Source organism: Sinocyclocheilus anshuiensis, unplaced genomic scaffold (genome assembly GCF_001515605.1).
Source record: "Sinocyclocheilus anshuiensis isolate Anshui unplaced genomic scaffold, SAMN03320099.WGS_v1.1 scaffold637, whole genome shotgun sequence".
Lineage (NCBI taxonomy): Eukaryota > Metazoa > Chordata > Actinopteri > Cypriniformes > Cyprinidae > Sinocyclocheilus > Sinocyclocheilus anshuiensis.
In genome coordinates, this window is record NW_015539816.1 from 117,628 (window position 1) to 136,419 (window position 18,792).

The 18,792-nt window shown below is 38.9% G+C and overlaps 2 protein-coding genes across 2 annotated transcripts; one reads left to right on the forward strand and one right to left on the reverse strand.

Annotated features, from left to right (window-relative positions):
- Window positions 1–172: 172 nt before the first annotated feature.
- On the reverse strand, window positions 173–11,520 carry LOC107683925 (amidophosphoribosyltransferase-like). The gene is made up of 11 exons (XM_016479997.1): window positions 11,372–11,520; window positions 4,109–4,175; window positions 3,751–3,957; window positions 3,536–3,648; window positions 3,258–3,403; window positions 3,069–3,141; window positions 2,759–2,910; window positions 1,373–1,500; window positions 1,059–1,280; window positions 845–965; window positions 173–709 (listed from the first exon to the last, which is right to left on the reverse strand). Exons 1-11 carry the CDS (start codon window positions 11,497–11,499, stop codon window positions 546–548), a joined length of 1,521 nt encoding a protein of 506 aa, XP_016335483.1. The 5' UTR covers window positions 11,500–11,520; the 3' UTR covers window positions 173–545.
- LOC107683924 (uncharacterized) lies at window positions 5,901–18,427 on the forward strand. Its single transcript, XM_016479996.1, has 15 exons — window positions 5,901–6,333; window positions 7,661–8,050; window positions 8,141–8,209; window positions 8,299–9,036; window positions 9,664–9,741; window positions 10,152–10,327; window positions 12,128–12,164; window positions 12,802–12,999; window positions 14,229–14,407; window positions 14,522–14,701; window positions 14,830–14,943; window positions 15,173–15,256; window positions 16,045–16,225; window positions 16,392–16,550; window positions 18,091–18,427. Exons 1-15 carry the CDS (start codon window positions 5,955–5,957, stop codon window positions 18,255–18,257), a joined length of 3,129 nt encoding a protein of 1,042 aa, XP_016335482.1. The 5' UTR covers window positions 5,901–5,954; the 3' UTR covers window positions 18,258–18,427.
- Window positions 18,428–18,792: the final 365 nt, after the last annotated feature.

Below are 18,792 nucleotides of genomic sequence, written 5' to 3' on the forward strand. Positions count from 1 at the left end.
TTGGTGAATGATATGTTTGTCTGTAAATAATTCAAATGTTTTGTTTAAACAAATTTTTTAATAAACAACTGCATTTCACATACAGTTTCATTTAGTGTGTTCTTGAGGACTAACAGAAAAGCAAGACAATCTGTTTCTTTAAGAACAGCTGCTAATGCTCACATTAAGTAAGAAAAAAGTTGAGAAGCTTACATGGGTACTGAAACAGATCTAATAAAATAGTTTTGATATTTACAAGATAGTGTTTTTACTAGACAAGAATCTTAACCAAACTAGCGGTTTGAAATCTGACAGCAACAGGAATGCTTTTAATGCAGCTCTTAAAAGGAATGTTTGAAAATTGAAAAATGCATGGAATGTTTTATTTTGTTTAATTCTAACAGTATATAGCCTGCCTTATGACATTTACAACTGCAACAAATGTTAAAGCAGCACCACAGTTTTAATTCCGGTTTTAGTCATTTTATCAAATGATTTCAAAAGAAACAAACAGAAAAAAAAACTATTCTATACAGAAATGAATATACATTTATGTGGGCCGAAATTCACCACTCCAGCTCCACTGGGTATTTTCCTGTGAGACAGGCTGTGCAATGACCAAATCTAGTAGTCTTAGTGCTGATCCTCTCATCTTTCCCATGTGACTCTATCCCACCTTGAACAGCAGATACCAGACCTTCAACTGACAGATAACGGACACTTGTAGCACCTGTTAAAAGCAAAGAAAATATAATTATCAATTAAATTTTTCTGTTTTCAGATGGGAAGTGTTTTTATACTTTTCATAATTTGTGTATTCATTACAAAACCTTAGCGATTAAGCAAATCTCTGCTCCTGACTTACCAATGTAACCCGCTATATCCTCAAACTCTGGTTTATTAGCAATTAGCTCCTCTTTGGTAGGAATGTTAATGCCCATGTAGCATGGGAACCGGATTGGAGGTGATGCAACTCGAATGTGGACCTGTGATGTGTCATGTGGCATCACAAAGACACTGCTGGTTAAAACAGATCAAAGCAGTAAACATACAGTACTGATTCAAATATATTTTTTTACCTCTGTTGCACCTGCTTCCTTCAGCAGTTTAATAATAGGGGAGATGGTGTTGCCCCTCACAATGGAATCATCGATAAGCACCACTCGTTTGCCAGCAAAGTTATCAGTCAACGCCCCAAACTTCTTGGCAACTCCAAGCTGACGTAGGCGAGTGTTTGGTTGAATGAACGTTCTGCCCACGTAGCGGTTCTTACACAGCACCTCTACATATGGAAGGCCAGACTGAGAAAGAGACAGAATGTAAAATTTTGTAAGGGCACAACATGAACCAATAAGGCATTAAGACTGATGTGTACAGCATGATTATTACTCACTAGTTGTGCGTATCCTAATGCTGCAGGTGTGGCTGATTCTGGAACAGTGCTCACTACATCAGCATCAGTGGGAGCCTCAATGGCCAACTGCCGTCCACAGCGCTGCCTCACTGTATATACCATCTGACCTGTAAGACAGAAAAAACCCCACTTATTTCACCTATTACTATATGTCATGATTTCAATATTTACTACCGTTAAACATTTTTGTGGTCAGTAAGATTTTGTTTTTGAAAACTGTTTTTAATAACTTTTAACATTTTATTTTAAAATAAAATGTATTTCTGTGATGGCAAAGCTGAATTTTCAGCAGCCATTACTCCAGTGTCACATGATTCTTCAGAAATCATTCTAATATGCTGATTTGCTGCTCATGAAATACTGTATTTATTATTGTTACCAATGCTGAGAATGGTTGTGCTGCTTAATATTTTAATGGAAACCAGGATATGTTTTTTTAATCAAGATTCTTTGATAAACAGTTTATAAGTACAGTAGTTGTTTGAAATAGAATTCACTGCTGGCAAGATGCGTTTTCAATAAAAAATTGTCTAGTGTTTTTTTTTTTAAAGGGGACTAGAGAAAACAGAGCAAAAGGCCTGCCGTGTTCCCTTTTGCTAAAAAGTAGTGGTGCCACGATAAATCGATTCGTGGATCGATTCTTCGATTTTCTGAATGCATCGCGATTCTCTCTTGAATCGATTCTGAGCTTAGTTTTTAACAGCAGATGGCACTGCGTGCTTTAGAAACTGCCGTACTCTGATTGCTTCCAGTTCCTTACACACACACACCACTTAAACTTAAAATTATCATTCATTAAGTTCGAAAAGGTTAAAGCGAATTACCAGAGTGTTCTCAGTGGCCTGTGTTTACATTAATCTCATGTCATAAAAGCCGAGGTGCAAGTACATTTAACCACTTAAATTACTCAGTTGAACACACAACTGCTCTTATTCGTGAGCGTTTAAGTGTGCAGTTTAAAACTAGGCAAGAGCACCATCAGCTGATAAAAACTAAGCTCAGAATCGATTCCAAAGAGAATCACGATGCATTCAGAAAATTGCAGAATCGATCCACGAGTATAGAAACGTCAACACCCATAGTGCACAGTGTTAGATCTAAATATCTGTGAGCTGGGATACAAAAATGTGGAAGCATCATACGATGGACATTTACTGAAAAATAAACCAGGAGATCTGAGTGCAGAAAACACGAAGAAAGTGTACAGCTGGTTCATTTATATATACCATCGACATCTGTAACAATACAAGGTGGTTGAAAGTCTTACTGACCCCAATCATTTGGTTTAACCCAAACATTACTGTTATATCGCAATATTTCCTTTCACTCAAAACATAAGAATGATTTTAAACATTATGAACTTGCCTTCAAATATGGAGTCTGGCCTGGCAAAGTAAACATACTCAAATATGCAGAAGGCAGGAGGGTCTCCCTCTGGGCGTGGGACAACAATTAGGCTCTTCACTCCGTTTTTAGAGATCTGGACGATCTCTCCAGGCTGTACTTCACGATAATACCTGACAACAGAAAAATAAAACATACACCATAAACAAACTAATAAAATAAGCAACAGCTACTGTGTGCAGGCTTAGGGATGGAAACTCCTTTAAAGAAGTATATGTAGATAGCCAAAAATATTAATCCAAGCATTTCTGTTGGAATGATGTGAACATACTTTGCACCAATGGACTGGAAGCTGCAGGACTCAGAAGAGACCACCCAGCCTTCTGTGTCTGCTTCTCCAGCACCTACAGAATGAAAAAAAATAAAAAAAAGAGTTTAGCACCATCCTAGACCTAAGGTACATCACAGACAGGCCACATGCACCCCCTGCAGCTCTTCCCCTCACTGCTGAATCACACACCTGAGTTGTGTAGTTTGGAGATGGGTACTAGACGTCCAATAGATAGAGGCCTGTTTCCATAGGGGTCTCTCACAGCATAGATTACATCTTTATACATAACTAGCAATGAGTATGATGTAGGCGTCTCTGTCATCAGATTCTTTACGCTAAGAAAAACAAACAATAAAAATACATAAAAATTAAGACTGCAGAAGCGGACTTCATTTTGCAATCATTAATACTGACAGGGTTTAACAAGTGGTGACCCAATCAGATGGGGAAGGACATGCAGAACATACCGAGCCACCCAATCAGGAGTATCTAGCTCCTCCATGGGTGGAGTCAAAGCAAGGAGCTGGGTAATAAGCTCACTGTCTGAGCTGGTGGAGAGGCCAACGCCATGGCGCATAACCTACAACACACAAATACTTTATATCAAATTTAAAAAAAAACTCCTCTCTTCTCCTGAAACTCTATGTCGAGTCTCATGTAATCCCTATGAATCAAATCCCACCTTTTTGCGCAGTGCGGAGGCATTGACCAGTTCTCCATTGTGTGCCACTGCAATCTTGCCATGCAGCGTGTCTACCACAAAAGGCTGGCAGTTCTGCAGCTCTGAAATGCCCGTGGTGGAGTAACGCGTGTGTCCGATGCCTAGGTTGCCATTGCGCAGCTTCAGCAAATCCTCTGCTTTAAAAGCTGTATTCACTAAACCCATGCCCTGTGAGAAGCAATTATGTCAGGCATGTCTAATCTTGCATTCATTGCTGTATGTTGAAATGTGTTGGCCCATGGGAAAGGAACAAATCATGTTTTAAGTGAGAGGAAGATGCTGTACGCATCGAAATGCTGTGTTATTCCTAGTACATTACCTTCAGGGTGGTGTATGTCGGTGGGCTTGTTCCAGTACTCGTGACAATTCCAGCACTCTCCTGACCCCTATTGAACAAAGAGTACTGTAAAAGAGGTTTTTTTTTCACATTAATAATCTACAATAAATTATGCAGATTTAGCAATTTTCTTAAACTTACAAAGACGTACCAATCAAAAATGTGGTGTCAACTGATTTTTTAAATTAAATTTTATTCAGTAAGGACACATTAAATGATAAAAAAATACAGTAAAGACATTTATAATGACACAAAATATATATATATATAAATTTAATTTTAAAAATCAATTGACACCACATTTTTGATATATATATATATATTTTTTTTTAAATGCTGGTATTTGTCTCTTCATTAAAGAATCCTGAAATTATGTTCACAAAAATATTTTTAACAATAAGAAGAAATGTTTTTTGAGCAGCAAATCAACATATTAGAATGATTTCTGAAGGATCATGTGACACTGATAACTGCTGAAAATTCAGCTTTGCCATCACAGGAATAAATTACATTAAAAATAATTTGTTTTTTAATAAAAAAGTAATATATATATCCCAAAACTTTTGAAAGGTAATATATACTGACACCTAGAGATGTGGAGGAGGCATCACACAAAGTTTTTTTTAATCACTGATAACAATATACGAATGATCTACTATAGAATGATCTGTCCTAACTACACGCGACGCGACAGCGCGAAGTGACAAAATCACAGCCATTCAGAAGCGCACTGCACTCCCAACGAAATGGACAAGTTTATAATCTAATTCATAAATATAAAACCTTTTTAACATTAATAAAACTACATACTGACTGATAGTTCACAGTATTAACGTACATCTTTACTTTCATTTATTATTATTTATTTATTCTCAAGATCGGTTGTTGTTTTCAGTATGGCTATAAAGGTCACACAAAATGATATTCAAACTCACATTAGACACGTTTAACTTTGAATAAGGCACATAATCAGCACCTGAGATTATCACTGTTTGAATGCTGTTGTTCCAGCCGCTACGTCGCTGAAACATAAACCGTTTTTAAACAGATTTACTATTAATTTCTTGATGTGCTACATTTTTTTGAATAAAGGAATGTACCTTTAATAATAATAAAAAAAGTACACATATTGAGACACACTGATGGTGTTTGTTGAAGAAGTGATAATCCACTAGAAAACATGTCTTTGCGAGACTAGAGTCTGAATAGAACACGTGTCCCTCCCATTCTTCCCCTTTGCTATTTTACACCAACAAAATCCAAATCAAGCCAAAACTGTTTTTATGAGTGAATGACTGCACAGAGTGTGACTAAAGCAGATCAAACTGGTTTATGTGAAGCGGTTAGCCAGAGTCAAGAGAATGAGAAGGGGGGGGGATTAGAGCAAGCATGTGAGAGAGAGCGAGAGAGAGAGAGAGAGAGAGAGAGAGTGAGTGTGTGAGTATGAGTGAAAAGGAGACAGAAAGCCAGAGGAAAAGCATAGACAGTTCATCACAGAGATGTGACCAAATAACCACAAAATACATTCAAAATAGACATGTTAGCACAGCCAAACACCTCTGAGCCTTTTCCACGTGTCTTATTGAGTAAGATTGACGCAGCAAGTGCAGCTCATTCGCCAAGCCACTTCTCACATTTTTCCATGGCCCTCCCCCACACACGCAGCTTAAGCCAGTCATGTGGCTGTTCTCTGTCACGTGGCTGTTCCTAACTGGCTCAGTCGTCTGGTTGCCTTGGATACTGAGCTTAAAGTCAACAGGGAGGGGCAGCAGAGAGGATAAAGGCAGAGACGAACAAACAGAAGCCATTTCTAGGCAAGCTTAGAAACATGGAGCCTGAAACAGACCAAGAAAGGCATGCTGGGGAGGACAAGAGGCAGAGGGACACAGTTGGACACTGGAGAGGGGAGGAAGTGAAAGCTCTGCTTTCCGTGTGGAGGGAGAGACAAGCCTGGGAAGAGGAAGAAAGCAGGGCCAAGTATGAGGCCATCTCAAGCCGTCTGAGAGAGCTTGGGGTGTGTAGGGACTGGCTTGAATGTAAGGCCCAGAGTAGGAGCATGGCTCTTCCAGACTGGAGGCCTACGCAGACCGCCTACAAACACTCTTCTGCAGATAGCAGGCCGCCAACCCAAAGGCCTTACGTGGCAGATGAAGAGCCGACGGCTGCCAGAAGAGAGGAGCCTGCTTCACTGCCAGCTCTTCAGGAAGGTAACAATCACAAGATTAACAAAGATACAACATTTTTGGATGAAGCATTCGTGTTACAATTGGATATTTGCTCTCTTTTGATATTTTATATGTAGCTTGCATAATTAAACAATTACAATAATATAAAGAAATAATATACAATTAAATAATTTAAAAAAAGTAACTTTCACTCTACAACAACAACAATGGTTTTCAACCAGGGGGCAGGGCCCACTAGGGGGCCTCCAAATGACTTAAATGACAAAACAACTAAAAATGCCAAAAAAAATCCAGATAATTCTTATGTTAATTCCCCTGTCAACAACATATTTCAAAACAGGACTTACATTGTCTTGAAAAACTTATATCTTACTCCATGGGCATTTTTTAATTAATACATTTTTTCTAGCCATGTCAAGCACAAACAAGTTAAGGCTGATTTATACTTCTGCGTCGGACCTACGCCGTAGCTTACGCATAGACGCACACACATACGCCGTAGCCTGACGTGCACCTCTCCAAAAATCTAACAGCGCGTCAATTCTACGCAGACCGCCAGCGCTGTGATTGGTCTGCAAGAACCCCTCCCTCCATATGTACTTGAGTTTTGTGTGTTTATGTGCACTTTAATATATTTTAATGTTACACCTTCTTATATAAAATAAAACAAAGCAAAGAACAAGTGTCTTATCATTTATTATACTACATAGCATTATACATCAGTAGTTGTCCGCAACAAACAATGTTGATCTGCCGTGGTACAAGTCCTTGTGCAGATTGAAAGAATGCCATCATCTCCTGTTCCGTTGTTGTCTCCTTTTTGTAGTTTTAAATAATGATTTAATGATTTGATATTTATTTGCCGCCGTCACGGCTGTAATGCTTCTCCGACGAGCCGCTTCTTCGGCTTTTGCCGTGGTACTGCGGGTTACACCAGCAACATGCCCGTGGACACTGCTGACTAGCGGTTTGCATGTGTACTGCACATTGACGCGGACCACGACGCAGAAGTATAAATGAAAACCGACGCATAGCCTACGGCGTAAAGGCTACGGCGTAGGTCCAACGCAGAAGTATAAATCAGCCTTTAGTGGGTCGAAATTGTGAGTAAAAAACATTTAAAACATTCTTATCCTTAAATTCTCTTTCAGAAAAAATCACAAACAACTGGAAAAGTCATGGGGCTGAATTTTGTTGTGGTCTATGGAGGGCCTTGTAATCAAAAAGTCTAAAAACCTGGTGGATTTTAAAAACCCACCTGCTGGGTTTATAAATCCAGCCCCTATTGTTTATATTAAATACTAATGTTGCCAAACCTGTTTTTAAGCAAGAACCAATTTACTTCTAGGACTGGAAGGGGGAAGGCACTGGTCTGACAAGGAGGTTCGGGCTCTCCTAACTGTTTGGGCCAACAAGGAGGTTTACAAACAGCTCCAACGCTCCCACAGAAACAAGGCCATCTTCCAGGAGATGGCACGTCGGCTGGAACGGCAGCATGGCGTGGTGCGAGACTGGAGACAGTGCCGAACCAAATACAAGAACATGAAATATGACTACAAAGTCAGCAAGAGTCAAGGCCGGCCGATAAGGTTCTTTGCTGAGCTTGATGCTATAATGCAGGGCAAAGACATTGAGGGTGGATTTGAAGTGGACGAGTCGTCTAGGAACGTACCAGACAGGGACCAGTTGGCCATGAGGCGTGAACCTGTCGAAGAACAGGTTATTAAGATCGATGACGGTAAGATTTGTGTTATTAATTACAACAAAATGGTGATGGTTCAAGTTCGCCATTAAGTTCACCTCCTGCATCTTCATGCCTTTCTTTAAGATGAAAGTCTGGCAGAGATGCAAACAATAATGAATGCCGCCACTCATCCACTGATTGCAAGAGAGACAGGTGAGTTCTGATATAAACGGAAATGTTCAATGCTGTTTCAACATCTTCAGCTTTTAAAAAAAAACTCTAAAAACTGGTTTCTGCTTCAGCGACAACAGCAGCAGCTACAAACGAGATGAACATAATCACAGTGCACGACTCGGGCAGAAACTGGAGTGAGGAAGAGGTGGCCGCACTGCTTCAGATCTGGGCCGAAGAAGGGATTCAGCGACAACTACAGGGCTCAACCAGAAACAAAGACATATTTGTGCAGATTTCGCGCAGGCTTCTTCAGCAGGGAGTGGAAAGGGACTGGAAACAGTGTCGCACCAAGTACAAAAACCTGAAGTACCTCTACCGTTCTCTGCAGAGAGAAAAAGCCGATATCGGAGATCCTCGCCGTGTCATGAGATTTTACGAACAGCTGGATGTCCTTTTGTCCAAGCCTCCTAGAAGTCGACTGAGCTATGCCAAGTTTTCTGACACAAATAATTTACTGAGAAACTCTAGGATGTTTACTCCACCATCATTTGAGGAGCACTCCATGTGTGGACTTCCACAGGAGTACAATGACATTGTTGCGGTTAGATATGACCAGCCACCCATAGATGAGGCCACTTTGAGATCTCCTGCCATTTCTGCAAGGGTCTTTCAGAACCAAGTCGAGACCGAAGGCATTTTAACAAGACCAGAGGAAGTGTCAAATGTTGAATATGGGATGCCTGAAATGAATGCCACGATTGTGAGGTCAACTGGCAGCCCTCAGATAGAATATGAACAGCATGTCTCCTCTGACTCCATCACAGCTGTTATATACGACGTCAGTCATAAGTACAGAAGGATCCCAGGTAATAAAATTAATTACACCAGTGGTTCTCACCTGGTTTTGCATCAGTTTTTACATTAGATATCATGTGGTGGCCCAAAGCATGACCACATTTTTTTATCATAAAAGTAAACTAAATGAAAAAGTGAAATAAAAGTTCTTAAAATTAAAAACAAACACATGTAACATGGATTTAAAAAAATATATATTTTTAAGACAATAATACATTGCATCAATACACTGATTCAATTCTTGAATCCATATTTATTGTAGTCTAAGTTATATTTTATTTTAACTGGCAACATTTTGTTCATGGTTTTTGAAAATGAGGGAATGTTTGAGGATGATGCAACCACAGTCCATGTTGCATTTTCTGACAGACAAATTTGTAAAATGATACAAAGCCTCTGACGTCAGCATCACAAGATATGGGAAGCATTTTTCTCCCTTAAACAAGAAGGCCTATTTCTTTTGTTACACTAATTACACCATGTTGCATTTTATTATTTGCACTTAGTATTGTTTCATCCTCTGCTGGTAGCGACACTATTTTTTGCTCATGACCCACCGGTTGAGAACCACTGACTTATCCTTTTAAATGAAACGTTTTGTGTTTGTCTCAATATGTGTGCATACATTTCCAATGTAGATAGCAGTGACCCATCATGCACAAGTGGAGAGCATGCAGCGGCTACCAAAGGAAGAAAGAGGAAAGCTGCAGATGAAGGTTTTTCATTATTACTCAAATTTGTAATGAGCAGAGTGAGACTCAGGTGTGAGTTAATCTTGTGACTTCAGTTTGACTAATAGAATCAAGACAGGAACAAGAACACATTCATAGGATACATGGACAGCATTTCAAAACAGATGAAAATGATTAAATTTTTATACAATACAACAGTGGCGAACAATCCTGAACTTTTCTGTCATCTGAATGTCAAAAGAAAGGGAATCAGGATGGAACTAAGAGCCATTACACTATAATAAAAGAAAATATATTGTTGATTACTGAAAATATATTAGGCTAATTATAAAATACAGTCTCTATTATTATAGTTTTTTGACAAAAGTAGCATATTAAGAAATTGTCAGTGAACAACGTTCTTTGACCCATATAACACTATATCTTGTGTTTAGGGGATCGTTTGCTTTGTAAACGGTTTCATCAGAGCACCGATGATGGAGAAAGCAGCACAGACTGGTCTGAGAATATAGACTTCCAATGCAAAGAAGAGGAGGATCAATACATTCCGATCATGGAGATCACCTCTGTGTGTTCAATGGCATCTAATGCAATCACGTCTGGACAATCGGTGAGACAGCAGGACAATGGAAGTCTATTGATCTGTGATTCAACTGCATAGCTGCAGGGTATTGCAAACCATTATTGCACGCGCATTTTTTAACTGAGCTATATCAGCATTTGTAGTACGGTACTATGTAACAGTAAGAGAATAGAGCAGGCGATTGCAAAAGTTGCACCTAAGTGAATTATGCATGTTCATGATAAAGATCACTACATTATTAGTTTGCATTCCATGCAAACCATATGTGAAACAAGGGGTTCGTTTAATGTCAGTGTTTTCTAACAGGGAAGATTTCCAACCACAAGGAGATCCATGCTGAAAAAACAACTTAAACCAGCCTAGAGATTATTTGCTGGTCTTAGCTGGAGTAAACTGGCCTTTCAGCCAGACCATCTGAAAACTACCCAAAACCCCTCAAAAATCAGCCTGACCAGACTGGGAGAAAAGCTAAAACAAGCATGCTTAGACATCCCCAGTAGGGATATATTAATCATATGTGACATAATGTATCCTATATGCTTTAAAATTCCAAAAAGACAATATTAACATAAAATAATAAATATGCAAAAAAATTAAAAATATATATTTCTAAATGTGGTACAGTAATGTACAATCTGTTAAGATTTGTAAAAGGTAATGATTAAGATAAAGCTTTTTGAATATTGGACTACCCAGATTGACTGGGGTCAGGGGTGGGTGGTCCTCGTGTCTAACCACCAGAATGAAAAAAAAACTGATTTAAACACTATTTACTTGCTGAGTCTCTAGGTGAGATGCAAATTAGGTCAAATAGATCCCTGCTGAAAAAACTTTTTAAACCAATCTAAGATGCTTTGCGGGTCTTAGCTGGTTTACAATGGTCATCCACCTCACCCCCTTTAAAATCCAACAAAACAGCCTAGCCAGGTTGGGAAACCAGCAAACCAAGTTATATTTTTTAATTTAATATGATCTTAATATGTTTGTTCTATAGTAATAGTCTCAAACAATAACTCCACAATAAAAGTCACCTCTATGGAACCAGCACATTAGCAGCAGCGGCACACTTACCTGTGCTGCAAAGCAACAAGTCCAAGTGTCAAAATCTGCGCGACCTCCAGTTGTGTTGGCCATTCTCCCGCTGCCACACAGCCGAACACCCCGCATTCCTCGCCAATGCCCGACTCCTCAAACTCCATGTCCTCCTCTCTGACTCTGAGGCGAGCTGAATGGGTTTGTAGCGTTAGCGTGTATTTCCACGCTGGCTGGAGTCACTCGAAGCACGTGTTTCCTCACACAGCGGAACATGCGGCGAAGGTTCTGGCAACACAAATGCTCAAATGAACAAAAACTCCAGCTCTGAAGTCCAAGTTACAGGAGATGAAAAAATAGTAAAGTTTTTTTGGGAAAAAATAGCAAGTTTTGTCCAATCAATAACTTAAAACGTACAAAGTCTGGTAGGTAAAACGATCAATGTCTTGCGCAACGCGCCCTAACTTCAATGTAGTTTGCAAAGGTTTAGAATGATTGTTTGCTTCTAAATAATATCAATAGATAAGTCTTTTGTCTTTTAAAGTATGCAGATTAAGATTTTGCCCACGTGGTGAAGATGGCATTACTCTGATTGGCGTTTATGAATCGGCAGAGTGTCTTAACTGGTCGTAACGCGTTGCTCTTGGGAAAATAAATGAGTTGAGTCTCGCTCTGGTCTCACTCCTCCGCGACGCACTTTATATCAGCCTTTCTCTGAAGTCCAAATATACTTCTTGAAACGTTTGCCTGAAACCCAGCGACACAGAATAATCAAGTTTCTAATCATATTTGCAGGAAAAACGAAGCTCAACAACGATGTCGAACACAACAGGTAAGTTTGGTTTTATTTGTCTGCTTGATTATTTCTCTCTTCACCATGTTTTACCACTGTGCAATTACGCAGTGAATAAAATGCACCCATACGGCGGGAAAAAATACTTCAGCTCTTTTTTTCAAACAGAATTAGTAACATTACTAGAGGTAATATGCTAGTATACGTATTTTCAGCCAAGCTAAATCAGAATATGGGTCAATGTCAATTCTGTAAAAATAAAGTAGACATCTTTTAAAATCTAGTTTAAATCACGTGACAAGTTTTTTTTCCTAAGCTTAGTCCATTTGTCCTCAACACAACGTCTTTTCATAATAAGATAAGGTATGTGACATTTAAAAATGAATTAGTCTAATTAATAAAAAAATACAAATTTCAGAAAAAATTTCTTCCATGTGTCGGTTATGCCACACTGATTTTGATTCGGTGTACTTCCCCGCCCCCAAAATATTAGTATTACATATAATTATATTAATATAATATTAAATAGATTGACCAACTACGTATTGCAAAAATGTTTAATTTTAAAGTCATAGACCCATATGTGCTTGTTCACTAATTTGCAGTGATTTACATCTCAAAGTCACATAAATTGACATCAATTAATGTTTATTGTTGCCTTGGCTTATATTTGTAGAACTGAAACTAGGTCAAAAACTGAACGAGGGTAAGACCAAGCAGATCTTTGAGCTTGTGGATGAGCCGGGTCATGTTCTGGTCCAGTCTAAAGATCAGATCACAGCAGGCAATGCGGTTCGGAAGGATCAGATGGAGGGCAAAGCAGCTATTGCCAACAAGACCACCAGCTGTGTGTTCAAACTTTTACAGGATGCTGGTGAGATTTCCTTTCTGTTGATTTATTTTTATTTAATCTTTGGGCAAGCTGGTTAATTTATTTGCACAAATAATATTCATTCAAAATGATGATGTACTGTACTGTAAACAGGCAAGCAAGTAGTGTTGGTCCACAATCACATGATGTTTATTGAATAAAAATTCAGCAATGTTATAGTGCTCAAACAAAGGTTTTTTTTATTAAATCTAGTTGGAGACATTCATGAGGTAGGCCCAAATTCAGTGTTGCAAGAGATCCCTAGAGGGCATTTACTTTTAAAATAGTTGCCACAACCTCTGCAATTTTAGTGAATTAAAGTTGGTGTGTAAACCATGTGCAGCTCCTGGTGAAGGTTTTACTCTGGGGAAATGACTGCCTTGTGACAGCCATGCTTCCTTTAATTAAACTGAATATTACACACATGCTTGCTGTTTTCAGGCTATTAAGACTGCTGTCCCAGTTTCACTGCGTGAAAGCATGTTGTGTCTTTGTCTGTCATACCTATACCCTGCACAGTCAGTGTCAGTATATCACTGTAATAATAATAATTCCTTACATTTATATATAGCACTTTTCTGGGTACTCAAATCGCTTTACATAGAAGGGGGAATCTCCTCATCTACCACCAGTGTGCAGCATCCACCTGGATGATGCGACGGCAGCCATATTGCGCCAGAACGCCCACCACAAACCAGCTTATTGGTGGAGAGGAGACAGAGTGATGAAGCCAATCAGCAGATATGGGGATGGTTAGGAGGCCATGATGGTCAGAGGCCAATGGGCAAATTTGGCCAAGATGCCGGGGTTACACCCCTACTCTTTTTCGAAGGAGATCCTGGGATTTTTAATGACCACAGAGAGTCAGGACCTCGGTTTAACATCTCATCCGAAAGATGGTGCTCTTTGTCAGTACAGTGTCCCCGTCACTACACTGGGGTGTTAGGACCCACACAGACCACAGGGTGAGCACCCCCTGCTGGCCTCACTAACACCTCTTCCAGCAGCAACCTAGTTTTCCCAGGAGGTCTCCCATCCAGGTACTGACCAGGCTCAACCCTGCTTAGCTTCAGTGGGCAACCAGTCTTGGGCTGCAGGGTGATATGGCTGCTGTACTGCTGCTGTGATATACTCTGCTGGAAAATGCCATTAATATACTAGACAAATAATTTAGCCATTTCTAATAGGATGCACACAGTAATGCGAATCATGACTCTACCACTTTGTTTCAGGGTTTAAGACGGCATTTGTCAGGCAGCATTCTGAGACTGCTTTTGTGGCATCTCGATGTGAAATGATACCCATTGAGTGGGTCTGCAGACGGATAGCCACAGGCTCCTTCCTCAAACGCAACCCTGGGGTCAAAGAGGGCTACCGCTTCTCTCCTCTAAAAATGGAGATGTTCTTTAAGGTGAGGTTTTGTTATTTAGAAATAAAGTTGTGGAGAAGGTTTTGTCATCCATGTAATGTCATGCCATTTCCCATATTGATGCCCTCAGTTTCTCTTCCATTGTTCTCTGTTCAGGATGATGCCAGTAATGACCCTCAGTGGTCAGAGGAGCAGCTTTTGGCAGCTGGTTTTGAGCTGGCAGGTTTGACTATTGGCCGCTGTGAGGTGGACATCATGAGCAAAAGCACGGTGGCCATCTTTGAAGTCCTGGAGAAGGCTTGGGCCACACAGGACTGCACGCTGGTGGATATGAAAGTAAGAAACCTAAGTGTATTGGGCTAACACTTTTGAAGGTAGTTTCTGTTAGTGTAACTGGTGGTAGTGACATTTGCTACTATTGACCCCTACAGTAAATGTTTAATGGCCATAAACTTTAATTTTAGATTGAATTTGGTGTGAATGTGACCACTAAAGAGATTGTGTTGGCTGATGTGATTGACAACGACTCGTGGAGGCTCTGGCCTGCTGGGGATCGCAGCCAGCAGAAAGACAAACAGGTAAATAACCAAACACTTATACATGTCAGGCATGAAAAGGATTTACACAATTTCTTTACTGGAGTAAAACTAGCAGAGTTAACAGAGTTTGGTATTAATTCTGAGGAAGCAGATATCCTTCTGTTATGATCATGATCTTTCCAGAAACATGCTGATAACAGAGAATTAACCAAGCTCTAGTGTGATCTATATGAGTATGACTCTGTTTAACATGGTGTTCTTTGTGAAGGTGTACCGTGACCTGAAAGAAGTCACTCCTGAGGCCATGCAGATGGTGAAGAGAAACTTTGAGTGGGTTGCAGAGCGAGTCAAGGTACAATGTTTTACAAAATGATTGTTTTTGTTGTGTTTGTTCCATTACATTTCTACACTTCCTGCAATTTAAGGATATATATTCATATTAAAACTGCACAAAGTCAGCATTAAAATTCACCTTTTCTCATTTTTAAATGCATGTTGTTGATCTTATTTTGAGCTATTCATGTGTACATATACAAACATGCACAAATGAAGTTAAATATATCATTTTTTGTTTTCTTCAGTCTGCTAAAATGTCACCCCTTAAAGCTTGCATTCATCTGCCTGTGCAACCAATCATATAACCAAGTGTCCGCTCTATTTTTTGATAATTCATTACACTTGCATGTATGTTACAATATGGAAGAAAATATCTTCTTCTAGTCTGCTTCATCACGACTTTAAACAAGATTCTCACGAATTAAAAGTTGACTGCAGTCAATTTCTTTTATTATAACCCGCGTCAAGAAGCTGAACATTAATATAGAGCTCTGTGGCCTTGTGCTATCAGGCTTTCACCTGTTAACCTCTGAACACCGTGATGACCCCACCATCCCTCTTCCTCTAGTAAAGTCTTTCACAACATCTAAATGCATTTTTCCCAGTTTGAATGAATCTCACCAGCTTTCCTGACTAAAACTTTTCACTTTAGATAGGATTCCTAATAGATTAAAGAGATGATTGTTGTTGTTTTGCTATTGTCAGTGACACCACAATGCTTCATATCACAAAAATGCTATTTTTGTGGGGGATCCTAACTGAAACATTGGTGACTGATGAGAATCTGTTTGTGTGTGTATATAGCTGCTTCTGGAGTCACAGGCAAAAGGAAGGGTTGTAGTTCTAATGGGCTCGACTTCAGATGTGGCTCACTGTGAGAAGATCCGTAAGGCTTGTGGCTCTTATGGCATTCCCTGCCACCTTAGAGTCACCTCTGCCCATAAAGGCCCTGATGAGACACTCCGCATCAAAGCTGAATACGAGGGTATGATCAAACACAACTAACACTAAAAACAGAATGTCCTTTCTGCAGATTTAAAAAAAAAAACTACTGTTAATTTTAATGTTTTAAACTTCAATATTTTAATCCAGAACACTGTAGAGTAGGTTTATTGCATAATTAAATCTATCAAATTTTTTTTTCTTCTCAGGTGATGGTGTACCCACCATCTTTGTTGCAGTGGCAGGCAGAAGTAATGGCTTGGGTCCTGTGATGTCAGGAAACACTGCGTATCCGGTTATTAACTGTCCCCCTATTACCCCCGACTGGGGTGCTCAGGACATTTGGTCATCTCTTCGCATGCCTAGCGGTACAGATCAATTTAAATGTCATTAAATCTCTTTAAACATATGATTATCTGTTTGTAATTAGACTACAATGGAGTCAGTCAAAAATACAGTAAAAACAGTAATATGAAATATTATTACAATTTAAAATAACTGTTTTCTATTTTAATAGAAAATATAAAACTTTTAATTAATATTATAATTGAAAACAGTTGGTTAATTTTGTGAAAACTGTGATACATTTTTTCATAATATTTTGATGAATAGAAAGTCTGTTTATTTGAAATGGAAATCTTTGTAATATTGTAAATGTCTTTACTGACCCTTCTGAGAATCCTGAGAGACCTTTTTTTTTATTCAGTTAACTTTTTTTGAAGAGAATTTTAACAAAGTTAAGCCAAATACAGTTTTAGAGTTTTAGCAAAAATAAGTAGTAAAAAACCTGGGCCTGTATTCTTAAAGATTCTAAGAATCCTCTCAGAGAGCTCCTAATTTAGCTTAAAAATGTCTAACTAGGAGTCTTAGCTTAAAAGTGATTCAGGACCAATCTGAGAGCAACTCGGAGCGAGGAAAAGACAAACTTTTATCTTGGTGAGGATGCGGGGCTGACCCCGTTGCTAACTATGACACAGTCTTTTGAAGACTGTGATTGGTTGGCTGTCCAAGAAGGAAATAAAAGAGCGCTTTTAAGAGTAGGGTCTATATTATAAGCCTTCACTTTGAAATTACAGTATTCTTTATTTTTTATTTACCATGCTGTCATACTTAACGTATTTGATAGGAAATGAACAGTGACACAATAAGGTTCTGAAAATGCTGTAATTGTTTGTGTTATCACTTTGCTTATAGAAGGTTGTGATGGACCCAAATCATGACTGCTGCATGGTTGCAATTTTCCAGTTGCCAAATATGTTAATGTAGTGATTACTTCCATTTCTGGCACTATGGCATTTCTGCGCTGTGTCGGAGATGTTAGCGTGTCTCTAATAAGATTGGTCACAAACATGATCCCTGCACGATCTAATGTGTAGCGTCTTATTAACTCACTGTCATGCATTGTGCAACACATTTCTTCTCCCTCTTAATGTTTCGTCCATTTTCTCCACTGCTAAAGAAACTCTTAAGCCTCTTAAAAGTCCTCGTCTGTACTCCTAACAATTTTGGACCTTAAGACCTCTTTTAAGTGTTAAGATGCTTTCTGAATTACTTTTTCTTTACTAGAATCTTTCCTTTCATTTTAAGAGGCCACATTTCTAAGAATTTTCTTAGAATTTTGTTACTAGGAGCAACTCTTAGCACTAAGATTTTTCATGAATTCGGGCCCTGGTATAACTTAGCCATACATTTTTCTCGTCATGAAAATAGCCACAGAACCTCGCATGGCATTAAACACAAACAAACAAACAAACTGACCCTTGTGAGCAATTTAATGGGTTCTTCTATTTTTATTTGTATTATAATATTATTATTATTATTATTATTGGTAAATGTTACTGACCCCAAACATTTGAACGATAGTGTACGATAGTAAAACGAAACATTCTGTCATTCTTACTCTTTTAGGTCTGGGTTGCTCCACGGTTCTTTCTCCAGAAGCTGCTGCTCGGTTCGCAGCTCAGATCCTTGGTCTAAATGACCATTTGGTTTGGGCCAGACTTCGAGCATCCATGCTGAACACCTGGGTCTCCCTGAAGCAGGCTGACAAGAAGCTGCAAGAGTGCAGCCTGTAATAAACCAGCTTTTTCATTCCCTTCAACCACTTTGTACATTTCTGCTTACATTTTTGTGTACCCACCTGTCATTGCCTTTGAACAAGCCTATGTGAAATGCCGACTTAGAGCTTATTTGCAATAATACCATTTCAGTTGTACATTACATCAATAAACATTCCTCAGTTACATTTGTCTTGGTGGTGGTTGTACTCAGCAAAAATGAAAACATAATAAAGTTAAATGTCTTAAATCGTATGTGACCCTGGACCAAAAAACCAGTCATAAGTAGCACTAACACGATCTAATGTGTAGTATATAGGCATAAGGCTATATTTGTAGCAAAAAATCATTAGGATATTACATTTACATTTAGCTGACGCTTTTATCCAAAGCGACTTACAAATGAGGACAATAAAAGCAGTCAAAACTAACAAAAGAGCAACAATATATATATAAGTGCAAATGACAAGTCTTGGTTAGCCTAACGCAGTACACGTAGCAAGGTGAGTGTGTGTGTATATATATATTATACACACACACACACACAAAGAAA